Genomic DNA, 26492 nt, shown 5'->3' on the forward strand with positions numbered 1-26492 from the left:
CTGAGTTTGACTTTGAGATTTTGCAAAGTGAGTTTGAATTTCAGAATTTGCAAATGCAGTTCGCAAGATTGTACAAACTTTAGTTCTGCTTTCTTATAAAGGTCAAAGTTGTTTGCATCTTTTGCGATGGTTTCGACTCCAAATACTAAAAGTTTAGTTTCATGAATTGAAACTACCGGTAAGAACAATTGCATATAAACAAGATCTATCAATAGTCCCTGTGCTCACATTCCAAAAAACCTTAAATTAAATAAAAGTGGGAAAGCGTCGAACAACCGGAACGAGATCTCAGATCAGGTTATAAGAACATGAACCGACGAGTATAAAAAATAAATAGCTTTCTATTTGAGTTTACCAAAAGATCTAGATCAGAAGTAAAATAAGTATTTAGCTAGTTTTTTGGTAAAACATTCTATTAATATAACAATTTGTAACAAAGTTCATGTTAAATCAATTCAAAAACTAATTTGCAACCCATTTGCAAGGCACTGCAAGCGCATTGCAAGGCTCTGCAAGGTGTTCGCAAAAGTCATGCAAGGTGTTCGCAAGGCTCTGCAAAGTGTTTGCAAGGCGGTGCAAGGTGATGATTGCAAGACTATCCAAGGTGTTTGTAAAACCATGTAAGGTGTTTGTAAGGCTCTGCAAGGTGTTTGCAAAAGTCATGCTAGGTGTTTGCAAAAGTCATGCTAGGTGTTCGCAAGGCTCTGCGAAGTGTTTGCAAGGCTTTGCAATGCAGTGCAAGGTGTTTGCAAGGCTTTGCAAGGTGTTTGCAAGGCTTTGCAAGGCAGTGCAAAGTGTTTGCAAGGTAGTGCAAAGTGTTTGCAAGGCAGTGCAAAGTGTTTGCAAGGCAGTGCAAGGTGTTTGCAAGGTATTTTCTTAGACTTGGGTTAGGTTGGTCTTTTCACTAAAATAGAAAATTACATAATTTCCACCAGGGAGGTGAAGTCTAAAAAACTTTGATGAATCTTTTTTAACCAAAGTCATGATTTCTGAGGGAGTTTAGGCCAAATTTCCGTTTACTGATTGGATGCGGGTGTCTGTACAGGTTTTAACCCAATAACACTTTAGAATGATTTGCGGGTGCCTATAAAGATTGGGGCCTAGCAAAACTAAAAAAGAGAATCCATTTAGGTTGTGTGGAGGGGGTGTGCCTATTGAGGTTAGAACTTAGGCAATACTTGAAAGAATATGAATGCATTTAGGTCGTGTGAAGGGGAAGTCGAAGCTGGGATATAAGAGCAAGTCTAGTCCCAACCGGGTTGAGGCCAAAAATTCAAAATGTTGGCTTCAGCCCGGCCATCCAGCCACACTCGGTTGGGGTGGAGCTCCAGACGACTGCTTCAGTCGCCCCTAACATTAGGGACGACTGAAGCGTGGGGATGACCTTGGCCGTTGGATTATCCAACGACCAGATCTTCCTTTTTCTTTTTTGCTTTTTGTTTGAAAAATAAATTTGCAAAAAAAAAAAAAAATTCTAGATAACCAAAAATAAATTTGCTAAATAAATTTAGCAACAAATCTACAAAATTATCCAGCGGTCATGTTGGGGATGTCATTTTGCCGAGTTCCTTCGACATGGTTCTCTCAAGCGCCCTAGTATACTCTACTTGTTCACCCGTGTCGGTTTGGGGTACGGTCAGTTCACCGGGAGGATCGCCCTCCCAATTCGAAGTTTTTTCCTGGAAGTTTCAACCTTGTTGACTATGACAACAGCCGCGACTATAAACAGACTCGCGACTATGGCAGGGCGGTACGCTCTGCTCTCTCGCGACCCCTACTCTAATCAAAATACTAAAGGCCCCCCTGCCATATAGATAGATTCAAAAGGCGAGCACTGAAATGAAAAAGGCTTGTAGACTCGTGACGCGATTCGAACAAGCTACTACCGTGGAACGCGGGACGTTCCTTGGTGGTTCACACTAGAAAGTATGTATGCAACAAATCTACAAAATAAATTTGCTAAATAACCAATTATATGCTAATAGATTTTTCTAAGAATATATATGCCAATAGTTACTTTTTTTTTTTGTTATAAATGCTAATAGTTACTTGGGCACCTTCAACTATCTACAAGTTACCTTCGGTGTACAACAGTGTCTGATGAAATCACTAAATTGGGGATTTATTGGTATATGGTAGCATTACCTAGCTCACCACAATCCCACTTAGGAGAAAGCTAAAAAGCTTCAGGGGAGGACGGTGAAAAATCCAAAAAACTAAATTCGAACGCACCTTATCTCTCTTCTCCAACCAATTCTCCCTCTCCGGTCATCGTCGGTCGGCTCTCTATCTCTCCTCTCTCTTCAATTTTCTCCTCTCCGCTCCTCTCTTTTCTCTCTCTATCTCGTTTCTCTCTCTTTTCTCACTCTTTTCTCACTCTCTCTTTCTCTCTAACAACCGGTGAAGGGGACTCTCCTTCGCCGAAATTTTGACAAAAAGAAGAAAAAAATAAGAGGAAAGAGAAGAATGAGAGAGAAGATAGAGGAAAAATAGTGAAGATAGAGGAAAGATAGGGATGAAGAGAGAAAGAGGGAGATGGATGACCAGAATTGTTGTCGCCGGAAATAATGGTTGTCGGAGTTGATGTTGGTGAGAAGGAAGATGGTGGAAGAATAAATGAGTAGTGTTTGGAAGAAACAAAAAAAATTTGTTTCGACCAAAACTTATTGCCCCGGAAACTTTGCTTATTTCTCCGAAACATTGGCCTTTTTAGAAATAACAAGTTCATTTTTGTTAGTTTAGCTTTTCTATGTTTTTGTTGAAATTCTTAGTTTAACTCTTTTGTTATTTATAATAAGTTCATTTTGAATGTATAATAAATACATTGTGTATCTATAAAGAAGATAATTTATTTTATAAATATGAAATAAAGATACTTAATATTTATAAATACAGATATTGTACATTTATAATAATCAAATGCCTAAACTAGTTCCATGGATTTTAATAATAGATTTTTTAAGAATCTAAAGTTTATTAAAAAAATCTAAAGTTTATTAAAAAATCTAAAGTTTATAGAAAATATATTTTATTATTTATAATAAGTTGTATGTATAATACATTTTATATTTATAATGAAGACTTTATGGTTCTCCATCTGTTAAAGGGAAGTTTTAAAATTTGAGTAGACATTATAGTAGTTGGATATACAAGCGTATAACAAGAAAAATGTATTTACAACATTTGGTGGCCTTTAATAAAACCAATAATTTTACAGGAATAACTAATTGTTTTATCCGAAAGATAATCATACGTTCTTACGACTAGTATATTATCAATAGAAAGCTGATTGTGTCTAATATCGTGATGACTTATGAAATTCAAATACTTCAGAATTGCTTCAAAAAATTTCTTTAACAATGGGGTGGAAATGTCTGACTTTACAAATAAATCCCTTCTAGTTTTGAACATTGAGTTTAAAGTACCTTCTATTTTTCATATACAAAATAATTGACATTGTTATATTCATGCTTACCCTTGTATGTCAGAAGACCAGAATGATCCTCCTTAATAATCTTCAAATCGAAGGAAATGCGGATAACTATCACGAGTCTTCCGTCCAGAGTCGCTTTAAATAACTCGGGAAAATTCTTGGAAGGAATATAGTGTTTCCCGGTAAACAAGTTTCACACATTTTTATAATAATTTTTTTAATTCAAAGTTTATAAAAAAGGCATTTTGTTATTTATAATAAGTTTATTTTGAATGTATAATAAATACATTGTGTATTAATAAAGAAGATAATTTATTTTATAAATGTGAAATAAAGATACTTAATATTTATAAATATAGATATTGTACATTTACAATAATTAAATGCCTAAACTAGTTTTATGGATTTTAATAATAGATTTTTTTAAAATCTAAAGTTTATAGGAAATACATTTTTATTATTTATAATAAGTTGTATGTATAATAAATACATTTAATTTATAATGAAGACTTAATGGTTGTCCATCTATTAAATGGAAGATTTAAAATTTGAGTATACTTTATAGTAGTTGGATATATAAGCGCATAACAAGAAAAATGTATTTACAACGTTTAGCGACCTTGTGTAGAGGTTGAACATCGAGAGAAACTAGTGCTGCCTCCTCCCTCTCGAGGCCAGCAACAACATGATAATACATTTGTATGTGCTTTGTTGAGATAACATAAACCAATCACTTGTTGAGGATGTTCCTGAAACATCTTCTGAACCAACTAGAAAAATATTACCACCGACAAACCAGAGGTATTTCTAAACCGACATATGAACCTGAGTTGTCTAGTAGAGTCAAATATCTTATGAACCACTATGTGTCAGATCATCGATTGTCGGAATCAAATAAGTAATTTGTAAATCAATTATTTACTTTTTCTATTCCTAATAATGTGCAGGAAGTCTTATCTGATCCAAAATGGAAAGCCACCATGAATGAGGAGATGAAGTCCTTACAAAAGAATGACACTTGGGATCTAGTTGATCGTCCAGTTGATAAAAATCCAGTGGTATGTCGGTAGATTTATTTGGTGAAGTACAAAGCAGACGGTACAATTGAACGTTACAAAGCGAGACTAGTGGCAAAAGGCTACACTCAAACTTATGGAGTCGATTACACAGAGACATTTGCTCTAGTTGCAAAAATCAACACTATTCGCGTACTGCTATCGTTAGCAGCGAATTTAGATTGGCCACTACAACAGTTTAATATGAAGAATGTTTTTTTTGCATAGAAAACTATTAGAAGAAGTCTATATGAACCTTCTACCAGGATGCAAGATACCAGAGATAATAACCAGAAGGTGTGTAGATTGAAAAAATCATTGTATGGATTAAAACAATCATCGAGAGCGTGGTTTGGAAGATTTACAAAGGCTATGAAAGAATTTGGGTATCGGCAAAGCAATTCTGACCATACCTTATTTATAAAAAGGCAGAAAGAAAGACTCACAACACTTATTGTATATATTGATGACATGGTGGTTACTGGAGATGATTTCGAAGAACATGAGGCTTTACAGAATTATTTATCTAAAGAGTTTGAGATGAAAGACCTTGGTCCGTTGAAATATTTTTTTGGAATTGAAGTATCCCGATCTAGTAATGAGATTTACCTATCCCAGAGAAAGTATACTTTAGAGTTGTTACATGAGGTGGGTATGTCAGCGTGTAAACCGATTGATACACCTGTTGAAGAAGGATTAAAGTTGTTCGTGGAGCCTAATCAGATACCAATTGATAAAGGAAGATACCAACGACTAGTTGGAAGGTTGATGTACTTAGCGCACACAAGACCAGATCTTGCGTATGCGTTAAGTATTGTTAGTCAATTTATGCACAATCATGGTGAAAAACACATGAATGTTGTTTTACGTATTTCAAGATATTTGAAGGTGGCTCTTGGAAAATGTATTTTGTTTACTAAAAATTCGTGTTGTCAAACTATTGATGCATATACTGATGCAGATTGGGCTGGAGAAGTAAAAGGTAGGCGATCCACTGCAGGATATTTTACCTTTGTTGGAGGGAATCTAGTTACATGGAGAAGTAAGAAACAAAATGTTGTTGCACACTCAAGTGCAGAATCTGAGTTTAGGAGTATGGAAAATGGCATTTGTGAATCATTATGGTTAAGAATCCTCTTGTATGATTTAGGATATCCTCCTGAAAGACCAATTCGGTTATATTGACAATAAAACATCATGTGATATCGCTCAACAATCCAGTCCAAACGACCGTACAAAGCATGTTTAAGTAGATTGATGTTTTATTAAAGAAAAGTTAGACGGCAACATTGTGGAGTTACACAAAGATCTGATTTGAAGATCAATTGGTTGATGTTCTTACAAAAGCAGTTTCAAATCGAATATTTTTTAATTTGGTGGACAAGTTGGGTATGTTGTGATATCTATGCACCAACTTGAGGGGGAGTGTTGAAATATATTTCTTAAATTGAGATATTAGAAACTTTTAAATATTAGAAACTATTAGATTTTTTAGTAACTAGTAGTATTCTAACTCTATAAATAAGAGACTTGTATCTCTTTTAAGAATCATCAAGGAATAAAATAGCTTCTTTGATCACTTTGAACTGCTAGTACATTACCATGTTAAATGATGTTGTCAAAATCAAAATTTAAATATTGTAATCTTTGTTATTAGGTCACTCACTCCCAATGTGGGACTATTCTCATAGCTTTTTTGCTTTTATTTGCATATACATATATATTAACTTTTAACAATGAACTTTTGTGGATTATTCTTGCAGAAAAAGATTGGGGTAGCATATGGCAGACAGAGTTCGAAAAGATCAAATCTTTGATGATCTCACTTATCAGATTCCATTGTGGAAGAATCGCCCACTCTTTGATCTCCGCTGCCTTTGCAGGGAACAAGCAACGGAACGTTGTGCATTAGTACTCGCTTGTGAATTTGTCTAAAAGAGAAAACATATGAGTTTTCGGGGCCCGAGGAAGGCTTCGAGGCGCACTTCACTTTGGATCACCAACCTATTTTCAAAATATCAAGTAGATGGATAAGAATCATGAGGGAGTGTTTCATTTCTCTATCATTATAAATGATCCCATCCATATTATCTATGGAATTCGAACCTGAGGTTAGGCTTTTCAATTGGGCCAAGGGGAGAATGAAAACTTTCACTTCGGAAGGAGGAATGGCAGAGCATAACGAATCGAAGCCGAAGACGGATCAAGGTAGCTTGTATAGATAGCAACTACCTAAAGCTTAGTACTCTCTTCACCCTTCACCAATCAATTACCCGTGTTTAATCTAGTAAGTCCTAGTACTATGTTCTCCTACTAGGAGCAGGTTAAATGAAAGGGTTCCTAATCGAATTGTTTGGGATTCAGAAGTGAAAGAAATCATTTTATCGAGAGGGGAACTCTTAGTTAGGTCCCTCAGCGACTTGGATTGATGGCTATCGGTAACAGGAAGCTCGGCTTCCAACATAGGAGTTGCTAAAAGTAAAATTCGGGAAAAAGAACCCATTGTATGGGAAATACCGGGACTGACGGGGCTCGAACCCGCAGCTTCCACCTTGACAGGGCGGTGCTCTGACCAATTGAACTACAATCAGCGAAATTTATAAAGCATTTGAATCTTTTCTTGTCAAACTACCTTACCTCTTTGTAAGTTCTCGTGCTTCAAATTTTACCTTACACATACACCTCAATTTTTAAGGTGCGAAATGGATTATTTATTTGTCAATCAACAATATCCAACACCCAAAATAAATATTTTGGATTTTTCTTTCAGAATGAACTTTTCGAAGCGAATAAACCTTATATTCTCAATCAATTGCCTCGCTACGTAAGTTTTCCTCTTCCTTCTATATTTAGGCTAAATCGATTTTTTTTTCTTGTCAATCAACAATATCTATATATTGGATTTTCAGAGTTAACTTTTCAGAATTTTCTTACAGAGCGAAAGTTATGTAGCAATTAAATCTTATATTTTACAGCAATTGACCGTTTGCGTAAGTTCACCACTTTATTCGAACGCGACCTTGTTTACTTGTTAATCAACAATGTCTAACTCTAATATAATTTTATTGGGTTTTTCTTGCAGAATGAACTTTTTGAAGCAGTTAAACCTGTTAGTACTTCCTGCGACTTTCGCTTATTTTATTATTATTATTATTATTATTATTATTATTATTATTATTATTATTCTAAGACTGCGGTATCCACCTGACCTCTAACATCGACTAATTGTCGAAGAAACTTATGGGATCAGTAGAGTCACTTAGTATTCTTAGGAAGTTTCACTTGTTGGTGAGTTTTCCTACCTCATACTTTACCTTATAGTTTTGTGAATCGAGAAGGTAGCCCTTACATCAATTTTACTTGGATCATTCTCACGATTAAGATCGAACTTGTATTCTTATTCAAAGTGTAAACCTCTGATGAAGCTTCCACCAACTTGTTTACATCAATCTTTATTTATTGGATTGTCTTCGGAGAAAAAACTTATAGAAGCACTACTTGAACACGTTAATAGTCGCAAAAAAAATTCTTCTATGGGTGAGTTTCCTTCCCTCCAAATTTTGACTTTCTAGCTAGCTCACTTTCTTATTATACTAACTAGATTACTATCTTTTTATCTCAGCGTGAAGAATACATCTTTGTACTTGAAGAATACATCTCTGTGCTTGAGCGGTACCTGCCAGGATCCAACTTTGTTTCGGACTATAGCAACACTGTCGCCTTTACATTTTTCATGTGTTTTGAGTTGATAAGAAAATATATGGGCAGGCGGTTTCTTTACGGAAGACTTTATCAACGACGCCTTTAGGTATTCAACTTGACCATTGAGTTATAAAATTCGCAGAGCGTTACTTTTGATTTCTCGATAGAATCGTGGTAAACCAGTGATACATCTCTTGAGTATTTGTTTCTCTTTGAAGTGCTACTAATCCAAGAAGAAATATTGTTGTATCGGGAGAGACTATTTGTCAATGTAAATCAATCCTCATCAATGCGGGACGAATAATGTTTTAAGGAGAAAGGATTGAATACCCGACTCAGAATATCTATCTATCCCTAATTTTGTAAATTTTAGACTTAGACGGATAAGTACTTCTATCTTTTTCTATATTTGATATTATGTGTGATTGGTAAACTAATTTTCAAGAAATTGAACATTAACAAATGTGAGATTAGATGAACAAAAATGTGAAATTAGGTCTTCTTGAGTTCTTGATGTGGGTGTAATTTCACAAATGCCGAATTGTTTTTTTTTTACTGTAGCATCTATTCATTACGTGAAAGTGACCTAGCGCCTTTACAACCAACACATGATAGCTTCCCTTCCATTCCACCTTCTGAAACTGTATATTTCAAAATAGAACCATTAATATTAGGGTTAATTCCGTTTTGGCCCCCGATTTGTGACCAACTCGCCGTTTTGGCCCCCATAAGTGTCCGGCAGTTCGTTTTGGCCCCAAAAATTTTCTATTTGGCCCCAAATTTTATCTAGACTCCCAATTCTACCCCGATGGCATTTCTGTAATTATATATATATTTTTTTTTTATTTGTCCACCTCATCTTATCACTCCTCCACCACACCACCTCCTCTCCACCTCACCCTTCTTCTTCGGCGGAATCTTGCCGGCCGGAATAACAAATTCCGGCCGACCACCTTATTAAAAAAAAAAAAAAAATTATTTCTCTCTCTTCTTCCTCCTTTCTCTCTCTTCTTCTCTCTCATCTTCTTCCTCCTTTCTCTCTCTCTCCTTTCTCTCTCTTCTTCTCTCTCATCTTCTCTCTCTCTCCCTCCTTTCTTTATTCCGGCGAAGGTATCTTCGCCGGAAAGTGTCTGGATCTGGGGAAAACCCCAGATCCAGACTCCTCTTCGTCTGGGATTTCCCAGCCGAAGAGGGCTCCTCTTCGTCTGGAAATCCCAGACGAAGAGGAGTCTGGATCTGGGGTTTTCCCCAGATCCAGACACTTTCCGGCGAAGATACCTTCGCCGGAATAAAGAAAGGAGGGAGAGAGAGAGAGAAGATGAGAGAGAAGAAGAGAGAGAAAGGAGGAAGAAGATGAGAGAGAAGAAGAGAGAGAAAGGAGGAAGAAGAGAGAGAAATAATTTTTTTTTTTTTTTTTTTAATAAGGTGGTCGGCCGGAATTTTTTATTCCGGCCGGCAAGATTCCGCCGGAGAAGAAGGGTGAGGTGGAGAGGAGGTGGTGTGGTGGAGGAGTGATAAGATGAGGTGGATGATAAAGAATGGTGTGATGTGTTTTTTTTTGTTTTTAACCTTTTTCACAAATAATTCTGTTTTGGCCCCCGAGGATAATTTCGTCAAAAATTTAGCCCTTGGGGCTAAAACGAACTGCCGGACACAATTGGGGGCCAAAACGGCCAGTTGGTCACAAATTGGGGGCTAAAACGGAATTAACCCTTAATATTATGCAATAAAATTCAAAAGGAGAATGACATAAGATGAAAATAGATAGAGCAATCGTTTAAGCCATCCGAGTAACTCGTGGACCAGACTAGGATCATGGGTATCCCGAGTCTATTACGTGCTGAACCTAGAGTTAGTTGTTACGTATTATAGTTTGAACCTCAATTTGAGTTATCCTAGTAGAATTTGTGGTCTATATAAAAGTTGGTGAAAATTCTTCCAAGTTACTTGGATTAGATTGTTGGCTGTTGGGGATCAGTTGTGACAGTCCCATGTCGCTTGGGGAACCTCCCACCCCTAGGCTATAGATGCCTGCTCATGCTTGGTAACTGTCGAGTCCTTTTGGGTGGGCTCATCAAGCCTAAAGCCCTGTACCCATCAACTTGGGTTTGGGTATCAAAAGTTAGGATTGAATCGACAACTGCTAAGACTTGAGGCGCTACATCAGTTGCAGAGGAAATGTTTTTGAATATGGTGTATAACTGTTGCCATCCATTGAAGGGGCTCAACAAAGATGGAAGAGCATTCTTGGTCATAAGACTTGTCCACTGGTTTGATACTTACATGCCGTTGATGCAATTTGAGCGTGTCTCATTCTCTCATAGTGTATGCCTCATTATTTTGCTGCATCTAATTGTTTGTATACTATTCATCCAAAGGCTCGACATAATGTCCTAAAAATTTATAGACTGAGAAACTCCATCAAAGTCTCTTCTGTAAATCGAATTATTGTTCATTTTTGTATTACAAGTTTTAAATATGTGATCGCTTAATTTTACAGAAGAGTATATCTAAACGCTACGTGGTTGAAGAAAGTTGTCAAATTCTCGGTCCCTATCTAAACCCAATGCTTCAAAAAGATTATCCATTCCTAATTTTAATTATGTCTAAACGGAACATGTTCGAATAAGTTGTTTGTTCTTGATTTTTATGTATCTAATTAGACGTTACGTCCTTGGCAAAATTGTCAACTTATCACTATGTAAATGCAACGTGTTCGAAGAAATTGTCAACTTCTCTCTATCTAAATGCAACGCTGGAAGAAATTGTTCCTTCCTATTTTTTGTTATATCCAAGCTCTATGGGTTTGAAGAAATTGTCTAGCTTCTCTATATATAAACGCAACCTCGAAGAAATAGTTCGTTCTTATTTTTGTTATTTATATATATTTTATTTATGAATAATTAATTATGGTAATAGAAACTTGAATTTTGAGAAAAAAATTCGATTATATTTGATTTTTTTTTTTCTTTTAGTGTTGGGTTTACCAATTTAAGACGAAATTCAATTAATTTTATTTAGTTATTTTGTTTAATAATTTTTGTAGAGTTGTGTATAGAATGGAGGAGAAATTCGGTTATACTTGATTTTTGGTGTTGGTGTTGTTTGTTGGAATCGGAGCCAATTTTGGCTCGACCCGACTCGTCAAATTCAGAAACCGAACGCGCCATTGCGTTCGTCTCGTCGAGCTCTTAAATTTAGAGCAAAGAATTACTCGAATCCGATTCCGGATGAATGAGAAATTCGAGTTTGAAGTTTGGGTGAAAAAACGGTTAAGTCAGGGTCTGAAACGTCAAACGGGACAAGTTAGATCAGGGGTCGTTTGAGCGAATACCACGCGCATCCAAATCTGTGGGCACATTTCGGTATTGATCTGACGGTGGGCGTTCCACCCGAGATTTTCACCCAGATCCGACGTCCCAGGGTCCAACCGACTCCAATATTCAGTTATTCTTTCTGTTTAGTCCCTCCTTTCGAATGGATACATCTTTTAACCCAATAGACACTATGCACCCATTCAACTCTTATATAAACCAACCAAACCCACTTCATTTTTCATCAATTTCATTATCTTCTCTTCTTCTCTTCTCTCCTAACAATTAGAAGTTCTGGTTTGCCTAGAATATTTAATTAAGGGAGTAACTCTAGAAGTTCTGGTTAGACTAGAATATCTAGAAAAGGAAGAAAGAAGTTTTTCATAGGTCGTCTAGAATATCAATTCAATTCATTCTCTTCTTCTCTTCCCTTCTAACAGTTAGAGGTTCTGGTTAGCCTAGAATATCTAATTAAAGAAGTATTTTCTAGAGGTTCTGGTTAGACTAGAATATCTGGAAAAAGGAAGAAAGAAATCTCGAGTGAAATCTGAATTTCCGAAGCATCTAGAAGATCATCCGCATTAGTCAAAGAGCTCATAATACTGACAAAGGTTCGTCCGCTTTCAGAATATAGAAGTACCATCTTAAAATTCTGAAAGGTTAGTCATTGTATCCCGAAGGCATTCACCCTAACGTTTGGTACTGTTACGGGGGTGTAAAATGTCTTAAGGAAAGAGAATTCATTCTTGCCTCGACTACATTAACACCTATCTCGGTTAGCCCGAAAGAAGGAATATTGATTAATCATTATTCCTTACTAGTTTATCTCTCTATAAGTTAGAGAAAGGAAACTCTGTCTAAATCAAGCCAAGACAGAGAGAAATCGACTTCTCGATTGATAACCAGAGAACAACATTGTTTAGCAATTTAGGACAATATTTTTGTTAGTTTTATTTAGTTATTTTTGTCTAATAGTTGTCTTTAGCAAAACTGAAGTTGCATATAGTAGCATCCATTTGTTTGCTATTGTCCCATATTTTATTTGGTTTGGATCTTATCTTATCATCTAGAACTAAATTTTTTGATAAAATTTTAACAGATCCGATTCCACTTGTACAATACAAAGATGGAGAAGTGGACCTTATAAAAAGAATAGGTAAGTGAATGTTTATGGTTCTCTTTAACATTTGTTATTAAATCATTTACTCATTTAATATAAGATCTTTCTTGTGTATGGTTGAAGTATTTTTTGTGAATGGTTGTTCAAGGTACACTTCTTGGGTAAGTTTGACTTCTAGATCTACATCTCTTTTTAAGGTAGTGGACTTTTTTTTAAGTCAAATCTCAAGTTCGAGCTGATTGATTCAACTTGTCAGATTTTAAAATGTTTGTTTTCGTCTAAAACTTTGATCTCCTACTCGACTAAATGGCCCAATTCAGTTGATTTTGGGTTTATTTGAATTAAAGAATCCAAATGCAGATGTTTAGATTTTTTTTCGCTTAGTTGTGTTCGGATGATCCTACATTTGTAATATAGAAGAGACACGGGTGATTTCATAAGTGTAAAGAAAATTTTGCCTCTTGAGTTAACTTTTTCGTAAGAAAAACCCCCCACAACCACCCAACTAAGTTATCATTTATTCTTATGGTGAATCTTATGTTTATTCTTCCTGTAGAGCAAAATCTTATGTTTGTCTTTGTCCTGGTTGTTTTGAAACAACTTACAAAATCCTACAAGTTTCTGTTTAAACTCGACCTTACCCCAAAGGAAAACGAACAAGTTCCAATATACAAATTGTTTATATCACCATTCATCAAACACGTGTGGCTGACAATCTTTGAACTGGCATCGAGCCTACCAAATTTCACAACCATTTTGAAATCTCAGCCGTTGAAAATGTGAAGGGTTAAGATTTGAAAGGCAGCCTCAGCTATTAAATTAACAACAAGTCTAGACAGCCCGTCCATGATGACCGTCATTTAAACCGTCTGTGCTAGATGGACAGAAGGACAAAAATTTTCTGATTAACTCTTGGGCATGCTGTGTAGTTAAGAGAGAGAAAGTAACTTTCTCTCTCTTAATGAGGTTGATGCAAAAAGATGCTTTTTCTTTTGTTGGAAGATGGAAAATGATGCTGTTAGTGAAAAAGTTCCATCCAATCTCATTTAGATTTTCAATTAGAAATACAAATGAATCATGAATGGCTGAGATTGATGGAACTAAATAATTAGAAAAGGTTGACTCTTATTTAAGGTTAGGAATCCGTTCGGATCGGTCGATATCGGTCTCTAATTTCATCGGATCGATCGACTCAGACATAAAATGTTGGTGACCACCAATTTAATTGGGCGGTCTTAGACTATCACTTTCAATAATTGATTGTCCATTGACCGTCCAAGACTGTTTATTTTATCGAGCTAGTCGAACAGACGATCTCGGTGCGAACGTTCCAAATAAATTTACATAAACTTATAACTTTTTTAGAATTACCACAAACAAAATTACAGTTTACCAATTACAAATGAAAATGTTTGGCCAAGAAAACACAAGTAATTATAAAAAAAATTGATCATCATTTGGCAAGGTATAGTTAAGACATACGTTAATCATTTGATCTATCCTCATATTTTCGGTAACATACATATCTAACACTAAAAGGGACAAAAATCAAGTGCATCCTTGAACAATATGTTGTTGATTCGAAGTTAGCTCCACGACTGTCATATGTCTAAAAAATTCGACGGTCTATATAACCTCTAAAAACGAGGATGGGTTATTCGGTCACTCAAAGAAAATCTTTTACCCTGACAGTCTATATCACGAAAATAATTTTTTATATTTGTAATAAACAACATATTTAATTATTTAGTTCCATCAATCTCAGCCATTGATTTATATTTGTAACTGAAACTTTGGATGGAACTTTTTCTGTAAAAGCATCATTTTCCATCTTTCAGGAAAAAAAAATGTATCATTTTCCATCAACCTCACTAGTTTTCTCTCTCTTAACTACACAACCTGCCCAAGAGTTAATCACAAAATTTGTCCTTTTGTCCATCTAGCACAGACGGTTTAATTGACGGTTCATCATGGACGGGCTGTCTAGACTCTAGACTTGTTGTTTAATTAAATCTCCAAAATTCAGTTCTCCGAGACTATCTACTCTAGCAGTGGAAACAGGGGAGATGCTAAATTGACAACCACCAACCTCTGTTTCTTCTTCTTCCTCGTCTCTCTCTCTCTCTCTCTCTCTCTCTCTCTCTCTCTCTCTCTCTCTCTCTCTCTCTCTCTGTCTCTCTCTAAGTTTCCCTCTTCGTCCTCGGGCAGAAACTCCGGTCTTAAAAGGTGAGTGTCTAGTAATGGTCTTCTCTTAATTTAAATCAAGGGTTTTATGGGTGGGTTTTCTCCATGATTTCTTACTTAATAGAATACTTATATGGATCAGGTGGTGGTGATTTTGAGAGGGATGAAAGGTGGTGGTGTTTTTAATCACCCCATGTTCAAAACAAAGAAATCTAAACAGGGGAGAAAGAAGAATGTGAAGAAGACTTCCAGAGTAAAAGGTATTAGGGTTTCTTCTTATTTTGGTATTATTAGAAATAATGATTGTTTAGTATCTGAGATACTAACAAGACTTCCAGTGAAAACCCTTTTTTCGTTTCAAAAGTGTTTGCAAAAATGGGTCTTCCTTAATTCAAAAAGATCAATACTTTATTGGTTTACACCTAACTCGTTCGAAAACAAGACTTCATCCTCGTATATTCATCGTCGTTCCTCTACCGCTCACAGAGGAACAGAAATCAGTCCACCCTTTGCCGTATAAGGAATTCCACATCATAGCTGAACTCTTGTTTGAAGAAGAAAAGAAAAACAATGGTGGCCACCCTTGCACGGGTACAAAACTTAAACTAGTACTTGACACAGTAAGGGAGATAGACTCATCTTCGTACGATACCATTTCAAAACCTTTAAACGGCTTAGTCTGTCTAACTGACTTATTTACTAAACAGGCTGCTCGTATATACAATATCAGTACTGGAGAAATATCGCCTTGGTTTAAGTCATCATTGGTACTAGGAGAAAACAATGTGAATAGTATCCTTCTGGGGAGACTCCGATACGGATTTAGTTTTGATCCCGCCACAAATGAACACAAATTGGTTTGCGTGTGGGTCATGTTATCAACTGCCTATTATTATATTTGTGAAGTTTTGACTATCGGGCGCAAAGGTAATAATAATAATATTTATAGTGTAATGCTATGCAATGAATAGAATGACTCTTGGAACCCAGGTGAGACATTTCACTCGAGCCCACTAAAATTACGGGTAGACAACATTAATACTCGTCTTCAGGCATCTATATATTTTTTTCGTCGGGTTTTCTCCACCCTCTCCATGTATGTGGAGAAAACAAATGCCCAATTTTGCTGAATTAATTATTCCCACAATAATACTACTAACTTCATAAAAAAATGAAAAAGGAAAAGACTATATATTATAATATAAGTCTTCTCTTATTCATTTTTTTTAATTTATATTGCCTTCTCTTAATCCTGTTCATTAATGTAAAAAAAAACCATATCAATCTCTCCCAAATCTAATTTCTAGGTTATTGACAATTCTTATGATGGAAGGAAGAGGATTACTCTATTTTCATACTCTTTTGATTTTTGTAATTGCTCTCTTCATCTCTAATATCCATGTCATCACTTCAGAATTGGTAACATATTTACTTGATTTTCTTCATGAGATCTTAGTCACTATATTCCTGCAACTTTTATTTATTTTGAGATAATGGATTTAATTAACAGGATATTGAAGAACAATTTGAGGGGAGATCAACTTTATTAGAGAGAAAGGATGAAGCAGGTTGGTTGGTAAATTTTCTTTTAAGTTTGTACTACTATAATTTGGTAATCATTCACACATATCGAGGATGCATTTTTGTCTTGGAAACAATAAGATTCGAACTCTGGTCTTTTGAGTGAAGAGACATATACTGTAGTTTTTTTTTTTAAACAAATTACGATCTCGTGCATTTGTTTTAGCTATAAAGACAGATCTATAAAATTTAAAAGACCAATTTTTTTAAGATCTGATTTTACTAGAAGGGTAAATATGTACAAGACAATTGAAGTTATACAAGCAACTTAATGAAATTTGAATTCAGACTCAAATCTTCAAAAAAAGAAGAAGATACTATCGATTTTAACATAAAACAAAAATATCTAAATACTCTCCTACTAACATATACAAAATATAGTAATCCAATGCCACAAATAGGTAATTAGTAACAAAAATGATGGTATGTCCGACCAACATTCTAGCCGAATCTCGAGGGGGTATTTGGCCGGGCATGCCATCGCCGTTGAATCAGTAAATAACTAAAAGGTCGAGTGTTTCATTTTTTACTTTTATCCTTAATTTTGGTTTATATGTTTGTACGTGTTTTAGAAGAAAAACCCACTGAAAAGGTTAAAAATTAAAAACCCACTGCTAAACGAAATCAACTGTCCTCAATTTTAGGTCAATATTTTCTCTCTTGATGAATTTGTTCAATTTCTTGATGGATGGTTGATTCTTGTTTAGACATTGAGTGGGTCCATTATCATCTTTCCTACAATAATTTCTAATCTTAATGTCGCCTGCATTAAGGAAACTCGGAACCTAATAATCCGTATGAAGGTAGAATACTGAAGTATAGTAGACCACTGTGGAATAAAAATGAGGGAGAAAGTGGTATATGTATGGGGGCAACAATTGATAACCCAATGAGTGAGGCGGGATATGTCTCTGACGATAAGGGAAAGGACTCAAAGGCAGCTAAAAGAGTTTCTAACCCAATGAGTGATGAGGGATCTGTCTCTGGCGATAAGGGAAAGGATTCAAAAGCAGCTAAGAGAGTTTCTAAAGTAGCGGACATTTTGGTGAGTTTCTGCTTCTCACTTATGCTAAATGGATTTATGATAAATTTGTGGTCATCTAACTCAAACATTCTCAATTAGTTTTCACCTGCTTCACGTGTCAGTTCTTTAAACCTAACACAATGCCTAGTATATTACCATGTTAAATTGATGGTACCAAATTCAAAACCTAAATATTGTAATCTTTGTTTCTAGACCACTCTCTCCAAATGTGGGACTATTCTCATAGCTTTTTGCTTTTATTTGCATATACATATATATTAACTCTTAAAAATGAACTTTTGTGGATTATTCTTGCAGAAAAAGATTGGGGTAGCATATGCAGTGGATTATCTTAAGGAATTTTATGGCCCTGTGTGTTTCCATGCTTTTACTTTGATCTTCTATCCTCCCCATTTATTAAGCAAATGGATTTCTTAATCTCTTGGTTAATGACTAAGGATTTGTCCTGCAGAAGAAGGTTAAAGCATTGATTGTAACTCTTCTTTTGGATGAATTGTTTTTCGAGGTGAGTTTCTTTCTATCTGTACATCCATCCGTCCATCTATTTGTTTCCGTAATTAATTTTTATCGATCTTTCTTGCAGAGCGAAATTTATAAAGCATTTGAATCTTTTCTTGTTAAACTACCTTTCCTCTTTGTAAGTTCTCGTACTTCACAATTTTACCTTATATATAAATGGATTATTTATTTGTCAGTCGACAATAACCAACACCCAAAATCAATATTTTGGATTTTTCTTTCAGAATGAAATTTTCGAAGCCAGTAAACCTTATATTCTCAATCAATTGCCTCGCTACGTAAGTTTTATTCTTCCTTTCTTTATTTAGGCTTAATGGATTTTTTTTCTTGTCAATCGACAATATCTATATATATTGGATTTTCAGTGTTAACTTTTCAGAATTTTCTTACAGAGCGAAAGTTATGGAGCAATTAAATCTTATATTTTACAGCTATTGAACATTTGCGTAAGTTCATCACTTCAAATGCGACCTTGTTTACTTGTTAATCAACAATGTCCAACTCTAAATTTAATTTCATTGGGTCCTTCTTGCAGAATGAACTATTTGAAGCAGTTAAACCTGTTAGTACTTCCAGGGACTTTCGCTTATTTTTTCTTTATTATTATTATTATTATTATTATTATTATTCTAAGTGGATTCTGTACCTGTCAGACAACGGTATCCACCTCTAACATCAACTTTTTATCGACGAAACTTATGGGATCAGTAGAGTCTCCTAGTTTTCTTAGAAAGTCTCACTTGTCGGTAAGTTTTCTTATCTCGTACTTTACCTTCTAGTTTTATGAATCGAGAAGCTAGCCCTTACACCGATTTTACTTGGATGATTCTCATGATTAAGATCGAACTTGTACTCTTATTCAAATTATAAACCTCTGTTGAAGCTTCCACCAACCTGTTTACATCTATCTTTCTTTTTTATTGGATTGTCTTTGCAGAAAAAACTTATAGAAGCACTTGAACACGTTAATAGTCGCGAAAAATTTCTCCTATTGGTGAGTTTCCCTCCCTCAAAATTTGACCTTCTAGCTAGCTCGCTTTCTTATTATACTAACTAGATTACGATCTTTTTATCTCAGCTTGAAGAATACATCTTTGCACTTGAAGAATACATCTCTGTGTTTGAGGGGTACCTGCCAGGGTCCAACTTTGTTTCGGACTATAGCAACACTTTTGTCTTTACATTTTTCATGTGTTTTGAGTTGATAAGAAAATATATGGGCAGACGGTTTCTTTACGGAAGGCTTTATCAACGACGCCCTAGGTATTCAACTTGATCGTTGAGTTACAAAATCCGCAGAAGAGCCTCAGTTTTGATTTCTCGTTAGAATTGTGGGAAACCAGTGATACATCTCTTGAGTATTTGTTTCTCTTTGAAGTGCTACTAATCCAAGAGGAAATATTGTTGTATGGGAAGTGACTATTTGTCAATGTAAACCAAACCGCATAAATGCGGGACGAATAATGTCTTAAGGAGAGATTATTTAACGCCCGAGTAGGCCTATCATTCCCTAATTTTCTTTTTTAAGTTTTAGACTTAATTGTCAATCCCATGAATATTTCTAATTTTTTTCTACATTTGATATTATGTGTGACTGGTAAACTAATTTTCAAGAAATTGAAAAATTAACAAATGTGAGATTGGATGAATAAAACATAAACAATAATGTGAAATTAGATCTTTTTGGTATCAATGAAATTTTGCAGTTCAAATTTTATTTGTGATTCAGTTTTTATTTTACTTTACCCTTTCTTTGTTACTTGAAAACGTTTGGATGTGAAAATCATTTTTTTGTGGGGTGACTTCCCTGTATCTGAGGAAGATGATGATCGCCAAGGTTAGTTTCTAAACCTCAATTTCTGTTTTTGTCACACTTTAAGTTATTCAAGAATGACACTGCAACTGAATTTTGAATTTGAATCTTCCCGAAATCCGAAATCAACCACTTTGGTTAATTGGTTTTTCTCTCTTCATTGCACTTTCTCTATCAAATCGATCTAAATATAAACGGCTGATTTTGGATTTCTGAAGATTTCAGACTTAAATTTCCTCTGTCTTATCTTTTTTTTTGAAGCCAAAAAACTATAAATAAAATGAGTTACAAAGTTCAGACCACATAGATGAAAAAACAAAATACAGGGACTAACTAGTAACCACTATTGAGCTTCTAAGGGCTAATCAATACTTAATCAATTTCGAGAGGGTAAAGCTGAAATAGCTAGGTTATGCGCCTCCGTGTTGTTGGAACGTGGGCAGTAGTTTAGAGACAGATGTATCGCTTTTATTCTCTCTCGTAGACCGCCGATCAGAAGAGTTAATCTCCAAGGAATGTCTTGATCATCGGCCACGATCATTTGGACCAGAACCCTAGCATCGCCTTCCACTATATAAGAAGCGTGTTGGAGTTCCTCAGCTAGGGTTAGGGCTGTCTCCAGAGCGGCTATCTCGCTGTGGAGAGGAGAAACTGGATATATCGACTTCTTCATTATACCAACTATTTCTCCATTCGAAATTCGTGCTATTGCTGCACATGATGCTTCAGATTCTTTATAACAAGTACAAATTTCCTTTGTCTTATCAGTGTTGTAACTAGTACGTTATTTTTTCTTGAAATTGTCAGCGTGCCTCGAAGTCTAGAACTCAGTACCTTTAGAGTGAAGACTAAACTTCTTTACCACTCCAACCAAGAATTGTTGGCCACAGAGTCGTTTTCTTTATAAGCATCTTTATATTTTCAGCTGTTTGGTTTGGGCCCTAACAGACTTAAAAGATAACACAAGTCCTAACTTGTACTCCTAACATTTTTACTTTTTATATCTTACCTTAGTAGAGCCACCCAAATCCTAACTTGTACTTGTTCTTGGAATTGATCTTCTTAACCGTACTTCTTCGTATAGTTATTGATTTGCTTCAGAAAGATAACACATATAGTGTTGGCAATTTCACTTCTAGTTTTTAGTAGTTCCAGTTGGGATTCTATAATATAAGGATCCCGAAACTTGTTATTAAATTATTTTACTCATTTCATATGGCAAATTTATTTAAAATTAATCTTGTACCGATTTTCAGTGACGTTGACCTATCACTCAAAAAGAGGGGTATATGTTATGCACCATAGAAGATTTCATCCAGATGCGCAGTATGAGAAGTCCAATAATACATGAAGTTGCACCGATGGAAGAGAAATGTAGATGCTCTTGTCAGGATGTGAATATCGATAAACCACAGTTTGAAGCGAGTGTTGGCTCTAATGATCATGGGAAGAAGGATTCAGAAGCACCTTAATATAATTCTTCTAGACTACCAATCATTCTGGTGAGTCGGTTTAAATTATTAAATTTAAAAAAGAAAACTGATTTAAGTATATGGTGAGAAAGATGTCTAATCAGTTTTCAATGGTCACGAACAGACCTCCGGCGAAGAGAAACCCCCTTTGCCGGAGTTTAGAGAGAGAGAGAGATGTGAGAGAAAAAAAAAATATTTTTTTTTAGAGAGAGAGAGAATAAAAAAAAAAAAATTTGAAGGTCGCCGACCGGAAATTTGGCCGGCCGGCGACTTATGCAGGAGAAGATGATGATGTGGCGTGATAGATGATGTGGCGTGACTTGACAGAGAGAGAAAAACAGATGGAGGAGAGAGAGTAACGGAAAGTTAAAGATAACTGAAAAAGGGGGTCATATGGATATTTTTGCTAATTTAGGGGGCCAGACGGGAAGCTGGTCACAAAGTTGGGACTATTAGGAAAATAACCTTTTTTTTTTTTTATAAAGTCCGATCTCAAGGTCTTGAGTCAGATTTTAAGTTTTCATCTAAAACGTGATTTCCAATTCGACTGAATGCTCTAATTGAGTTGATTTTGAATTTATTTGAATAAGAGAATCCAAATATAGATGTTGAGATATAAGAACACCGTCAAAGTCTGACTATTTTTTTCCCTTCATTTGGATGATCCTACATTGGTAATAGTAATAGAAGGGATACAGGTGATTTGATAAGTACTTTCTTTTATTCGTATGGTGAATCTTTATGTTTATTTTCTTGCAGAGCAAAATATTTAAAGCAATGGAATATTATTTCGTCAAGCTATTGCTCCTTTCAGTTAGTGCCGGTCAAAATTTTGACCTTATACTCTTACTCTTTTATTATGCTAAATGGATTATTTATGTATCGCCATCTAAAACATATATGTACCTCACAAATTAATTTTCGTACTTCTTTCTTGCAATGTCGTCGTTGTTTCGCTGTGCAAAATTGTTTTTCTAGTATCTATATACCTCCTAAGCTAACTTTTCAATTTTGACCTTATACTCTTACTCTTTTATTATGCTAAATGGATTATTTGTGTGTCACCATCAACAACATATATCTACCTCACAAATTAATTTCCTTACTTCTATGTGGTCGTTGTTTCGTTGTGCAAAATTGTTTTTCTTGTATCCATGTACCCTCCTAAGCTAACTTTGCCACGTTTTCTTGTAGACAGAACAATATAGAGCAACTAATGCTTGTATTTTTCGGTAATTGATCTATTCGGTGAGTCTTCTTTACCGATTTCTTTTTTAGTTGTTTAATTGTAAGTTGGATAACTACAAATTTAACAGAAAAAATTACCGCTTGGACTATACTGACTATTTTTTTTTCTTGCCTCAGCTCAAAAACTGCATGTTTATACTGGTAGAATTCATATATGTGTTTTTGGATGTAGAATATACGATATCCAAGCGGGAGAGCTCAGTGTTATATGGTCCTAGTTTCTTAGTTATCGTATGTTCTGAGTACATTGAGGGAGTGTGTTTCTCAATTGGAGTATTGATCTGTAACAACATTTATTTATATCTTATAAAATATGTAGCTGCATCCTCACATAAACAGTTTTGATGAACCCGACAGCGAGCCAGAGAAATAGATGTGGGAAATCCCCACCTTTTCATATGTACCATCGGTTGTATACGTAATGAGAATCAATAAAGTGAATATTAAAATACTTGTCTTTTTGGCCATTGCCAGAATCACTTCTTTTTCTGCCATTTTCCTGCACCTATACTAAAAGATGCTAAATCGACTCGAGATTTTTGGAGCTGAAAAGCTGGAACTATCAAACTACCACAATTGCACTGGATACCTGACCAGTTAAAATGACCTAGCCTAGCTTCACAACCAACACATGATAGCTTCCCTTCCATTCCACCTTCTGAAACTGTAGTTTATGTATATCAAAAGAGAACCATCAATATAAAGCAATAAAATTCCAAAGGAGAATAATATAACATGAAATTAGATAGAGCAATCGTTTGAGCCATTTGAGTGACTCGTCGACTTGAATGAAATCATGGGTATCCCGAGTCTGATCCCAGGTTGGACCATAGAATTAGTTTTCATGCATTACAAGTTGAACATTGTTGGAGTTTAATTTGATTATCATAGTAGAATTTGTGGCCTATATAAGAGTTGGTGCAAATTCTTCTGAGTTACTTGGATTAGGTCATTGGCTATTAGGGATTAGTTGTGATTAGTCCCACATAAATAAGGGAAACACCGGAGCCTGGGCTATAGCTGTGTGTTCATGCTTAGTAACTGTCGAGGCCTTTTGGATGGGATCATCGAGCCAAACCCATACCAGTGGACTTGGGTATGGGTATCAAAAGTTGGGACCGTATCAATAATTGCTAAGGCTTCGGGCGTTACGTTAGTGTTCGTGCCGAGCATGTTTGATTCCCAAACGATCACGACCTTAAATGTTTAAAATACGCAAAGTTACAGAGGATGGTTTATACCTGTGTTCATCCATTGAAGGGGCTCAACAAAAATGGAAGAGCATTCTTGATCATAAGACTTGTTCACTGGTTTGATACTTTTGGTCTTTATCCAGTTTGAGCATGTCTCATTCTCTCCTGGTGTATGTCCCATTATATTCTCTTCTTTTGCAACAATTCTTCTGCACTTTATGCAGCGATATTCGAGCTTTGATTTCGCTCCATTAGGATTTTTTGATACGGAAGATGTCAATGTTGTTGGCGAAACCCCGGGATCAACGCCGAATCTAGAAATGTCTATTTTCTCACCTCTTTTGTATATATCACCTGAAATCATGAATTATTAATATAAGTTCGAAATGCTTATAAGATTTGGAGGATAAAAATGAGCATAAATAGTCAATTAGAAGGTTAGAACTCATACTTAATATCTTCAAGTGAAATCGCTTGTACGTGGAGCTTCCATGATCAATTTTGAAACCCATCTCTTCAAACATCTTTAACTGCATTCATAAAACAATAATATGAATACAAAGAAATAAAAGAGTTCGACACCGTCTTACTAAAATAATTCTAAATAACGCTTTATAAGGCCGATCCACTAGAGTTAGTTGTTTATATAATATATATATAAGTGGTGATTGACCTTATGTCGGACTCATAAAGATTCCCCAACCCTAACTGCTTAGACTCCTAGTGAAAAGTAAAAACTTGATGCTGATGTTATTGTTACCTGATTCAAGAAACCTTTATTAGGGCAAACAATGTCACGACTCTGTCTCAAAGACTCAAGTGCATCTGCAGAAATAAGTAGAAAAAACAAAGAGAAAAACCAATGATCAACACACTTATCTTCCTCTAAATCGAACTTGACTCATTTTATAGCGAGGCTAGTGACATACCGTCTCTAGATAGTTGTTCTCTTCTCATTAGATACGCTAAAATAATAGAAGCACTACAAAAATACAAACAAGATAGACTAATAAGTTTGTATCTTGACATTGATTACCTGATCCAGTAGGAATTAGGTACAATATCGATTCATTCTATGTCCCGAAAAGCAAGAACTAGTTCTATTAATTTGTTTACGAAATTTTCTTTGTGGAAGTGGAGAGCCTGTTTTAATAAAAAAATATATATATAGACAATGCATGTTGGAAGGAGTGATCGAATATATCTTAAAGATGGATAAATAGATGGTTGTGAATAGGTGACGGTTTTTTCTAAATCGCTAGAGTCTGATTCGCCTATGTGACTATGTCTGACTTGTTTTAAGTCATGACAGAATAGTCGTTGTAAGTTATTTTTGATAATGGGGCTCTACATTAAAACTTATTTAATGTCCGACTCAGAATAAACCCAAACATTCTAAGTCACCCATCCATACGCAAGTCATTACACGAAAGAATCAAATTAAAAACTAACATTCTCAAATCTGATTCGAGTCAATTCAGATCGCCAGTCAAATTTTACATCAAAGTTCAAGACACATATTTGTTAAGTACAAATCATTAACCGAAAAACTCGTAATTCGTGCATCCACTAGAATCAACCAATCCCTTTTTAAAAGTATGATTAGACCCCAAACCAATATTTTTTTTTGTTGAAATACCCCAAACCAATATAATATGATAATCTATAGACTATTGTCTATACTCAATTTAATAATCATAACCCTAATTTGTAGCAATAAAGTAACTAAAGAACAATCACAATCAAAGAAATCATACCTTCTAGAAACACCAGCAAAGCAATGAACCAAAATAGAACCTTCTTTTCTACTTTCTTCAATAAAATCCAAACAAAATTCCAAACTATCTAATAAATTCTCATTCTCAATATCTTCAAAAGGAACTGCCATTCTCACTAATTTCAATTCTTTCCCAGCAAATTCCTTCAAATATAAAAGCTTACCCTTTTCTTCTTCTTCTTCTTTAAAAACTTTCTTGAATTCTTGATGTGGGATTAAAGAAGTAGAATAATGCCATTCTGTGAATATAGATATTGAAGGAGAACTAAGTAGAGATAGAATAAATTTGAATTCTGTTTTCTCATCTTTAAGAATTTCAACAGCATCATTAATGTCACCAAGATATAATCTTTCTCTCACTAAATCAGGCATGTTTATAACTAACTATTAATCTCAACCCAAAACCCTAATCTCTAAACTCTTCCTCTGTTTAAAACATATAAATAAAGAAACCCTAATTAGATTTTGCAATTTAGAGTAAACCCTAATTAGGGTTAGTTAAGAATAATGTAACCCTAATTAGACTTCTTTGAAGCTTGAATCTGAATTTCCAAGTCTATGAACAGAGCAACGGTGGGAATTGTATTCAGAGAGGCTAGAGGATAGATCATCTACCAGGAAGGCAAGTCTGGGAATTGTTTAAAAACCTAGAGGATCGATCATTGATCATCCACCGCCCCTAATTGCAACTACAACTTGGGTTTCTATTTTAATCCTAAGTCGGGTTGGCTATGACTTGCCAAAACACACCAGTCCACGGCCCGTATGGGAACCTAAGTGTTAAGAAATAGTAAGAACTTTTTTTTTTTTTTGTTGTTGAAAAAGAAATAGTAAGAACTTTAAATAGGCCAACGCTTTGGGGAAAGCTAAATAGTTTCCGGGGTGTGAAATTTTAAAGGGAATATGTAGAATTTTAGAAATTTTCCGGGGAAATAAATTTTAAGGGGAAATAAAAAAGAAACACTCCACCTCACCTCACTCTCTCTCCACCTCACCTCCACCTCCTCACTCTCTCTCCACCTCACCTCTCTCTCTT

General features: G+C 35.2%; 2 protein-coding genes across 6 annotated transcripts; one reads left to right on the forward strand and one right to left on the reverse strand.

Annotated features, from left to right (window-relative positions):
- Window positions 1–3192: 3192 nt before the first annotated feature.
- On the reverse strand, window positions 3193–25961 carry LOC147540412 (uncharacterized). 3 transcript variants are annotated; one of them, XM_086642421.1, is made up of 7 exons: window positions 25437–25933; window positions 24609–24661; window positions 24440–24504; window positions 24131–24203; window positions 23728–24033; window positions 22939–23150; window positions 3193–3223 (listed from the first exon to the last, which is right to left on the reverse strand). In XM_086642421.1, the coding sequence occupies exons 1-6, from the start codon at window positions 25826–25828 to the stop codon at window positions 22963–22965; spliced, it is 1077 nt and encodes a 358-aa protein (XP_086498547.1). In that variant the 5' UTR covers window positions 25829–25933; the 3' UTR covers window positions 3193–3223; window positions 22939–22962. The 3 variants fall into 3 exon arrangements, with proteins under 3 accessions (XP_086498547.1, XP_086498545.1, XP_086498546.1); XM_086642419.1 differs by having other exon boundaries at window positions 24131–24209; XM_086642420.1 differs by lacking the exon at window positions 3193–3223 and having other exon boundaries at window positions 22763–23150; window positions 24131–24209; window positions 25437–25961.
- On the forward strand, window positions 14701–19467 carry LOC147540413 (uncharacterized). Of its 3 annotated transcripts, XM_086644349.1 has the most exons (13): window positions 14701–14850; window positions 14951–15068; window positions 16319–16376; window positions 17163–17434; window positions 17732–17785; window positions 17886–17939; window positions 18018–18071; window positions 18178–18231; window positions 18346–18399; window positions 18489–18515; window positions 18607–18699; window positions 18891–18947; window positions 19032–19467. In XM_086644349.1, exons 4-13 carry the CDS (start codon window positions 17255–17257, stop codon window positions 19227–19229), a joined length of 825 nt encoding a protein of 274 aa, XP_086500475.1. In that variant the 5' UTR covers window positions 14701–14850; window positions 14951–15068; window positions 16319–16376; window positions 17163–17254; the 3' UTR covers window positions 19230–19467. The 3 variants fall into 3 exon arrangements, with proteins under 3 accessions (XP_086500475.1, XP_086500474.1, XP_086500473.1); XM_086644348.1 differs by lacking the exons at window positions 14701–14850; window positions 14951–15068 and adding an exon at window positions 15883–16227 and having other exon boundaries at window positions 18891–18951; window positions 19011–19467; XM_086644347.1 differs by lacking the exons at window positions 14701–14850; window positions 14951–15068 and adding an exon at window positions 16063–16227.
- Window positions 25962–26492: the final 531 nt, after the last annotated feature.

The sequence above is a fragment of the Eschscholzia californica genome, unplaced genomic scaffold (genome assembly GCF_041429995.1).
Source record: "Eschscholzia californica isolate CP2 unplaced genomic scaffold, dmEscCali1.0.p SCAF_5, whole genome shotgun sequence".
Taxonomy (NCBI): domain Eukaryota; kingdom Viridiplantae; phylum Streptophyta; class Magnoliopsida; order Ranunculales; family Papaveraceae; genus Eschscholzia; species Eschscholzia californica.

What these genes read in the sequence shown, in the direction of transcription:
- LOC147540413 (XM_086644347.1), top strand. Translation starts at nt 16,132, where the DNA reads ATGATGGAAGGAAGAGGATTACTCTATTTTCATACTCTTTTGATTTTT. An exon ending in TCAATCAATTGCCTCGCTAC is followed by an intron (nt 18,232 to 18,345) that starts GTAAGTTTTATT and finishes ATTTTCTTACAG; the next exon opens with AGCGAAAGTTATGGAGCAAT. An exon ending in GCGAAAAATTTCTCCTATTG is followed by an intron (nt 18,948 to 19,031) that starts GTGAGTTTCCCT and finishes TTTTTATCTCAG; the next exon opens with CTTGAAGAATACATCTTTGC.
- LOC147540412 (XM_086642419.1), bottom strand. Translation starts at nt 25,828, where the DNA reads ATGCCTGATTTAGTGAGAGAAAGATTATATCTTGGTGACATTAATGAT. An exon ending in TTTGCTGGTGTTTCTAGAAG is followed by an intron (nt 24,662 to 25,436) that starts GTATGATTTCTT and finishes GTATTTTTGTAG; the next exon opens with TGCTTCTATTATTTTAGCGT. An exon ending in ATTTCACTTGAAGATATTAA is followed by an intron (nt 24,034 to 24,130) that starts GTATGAGTTCTA and finishes TCATGATTTCAG; the next exon opens with GTGATATATACAAAAGAGGT.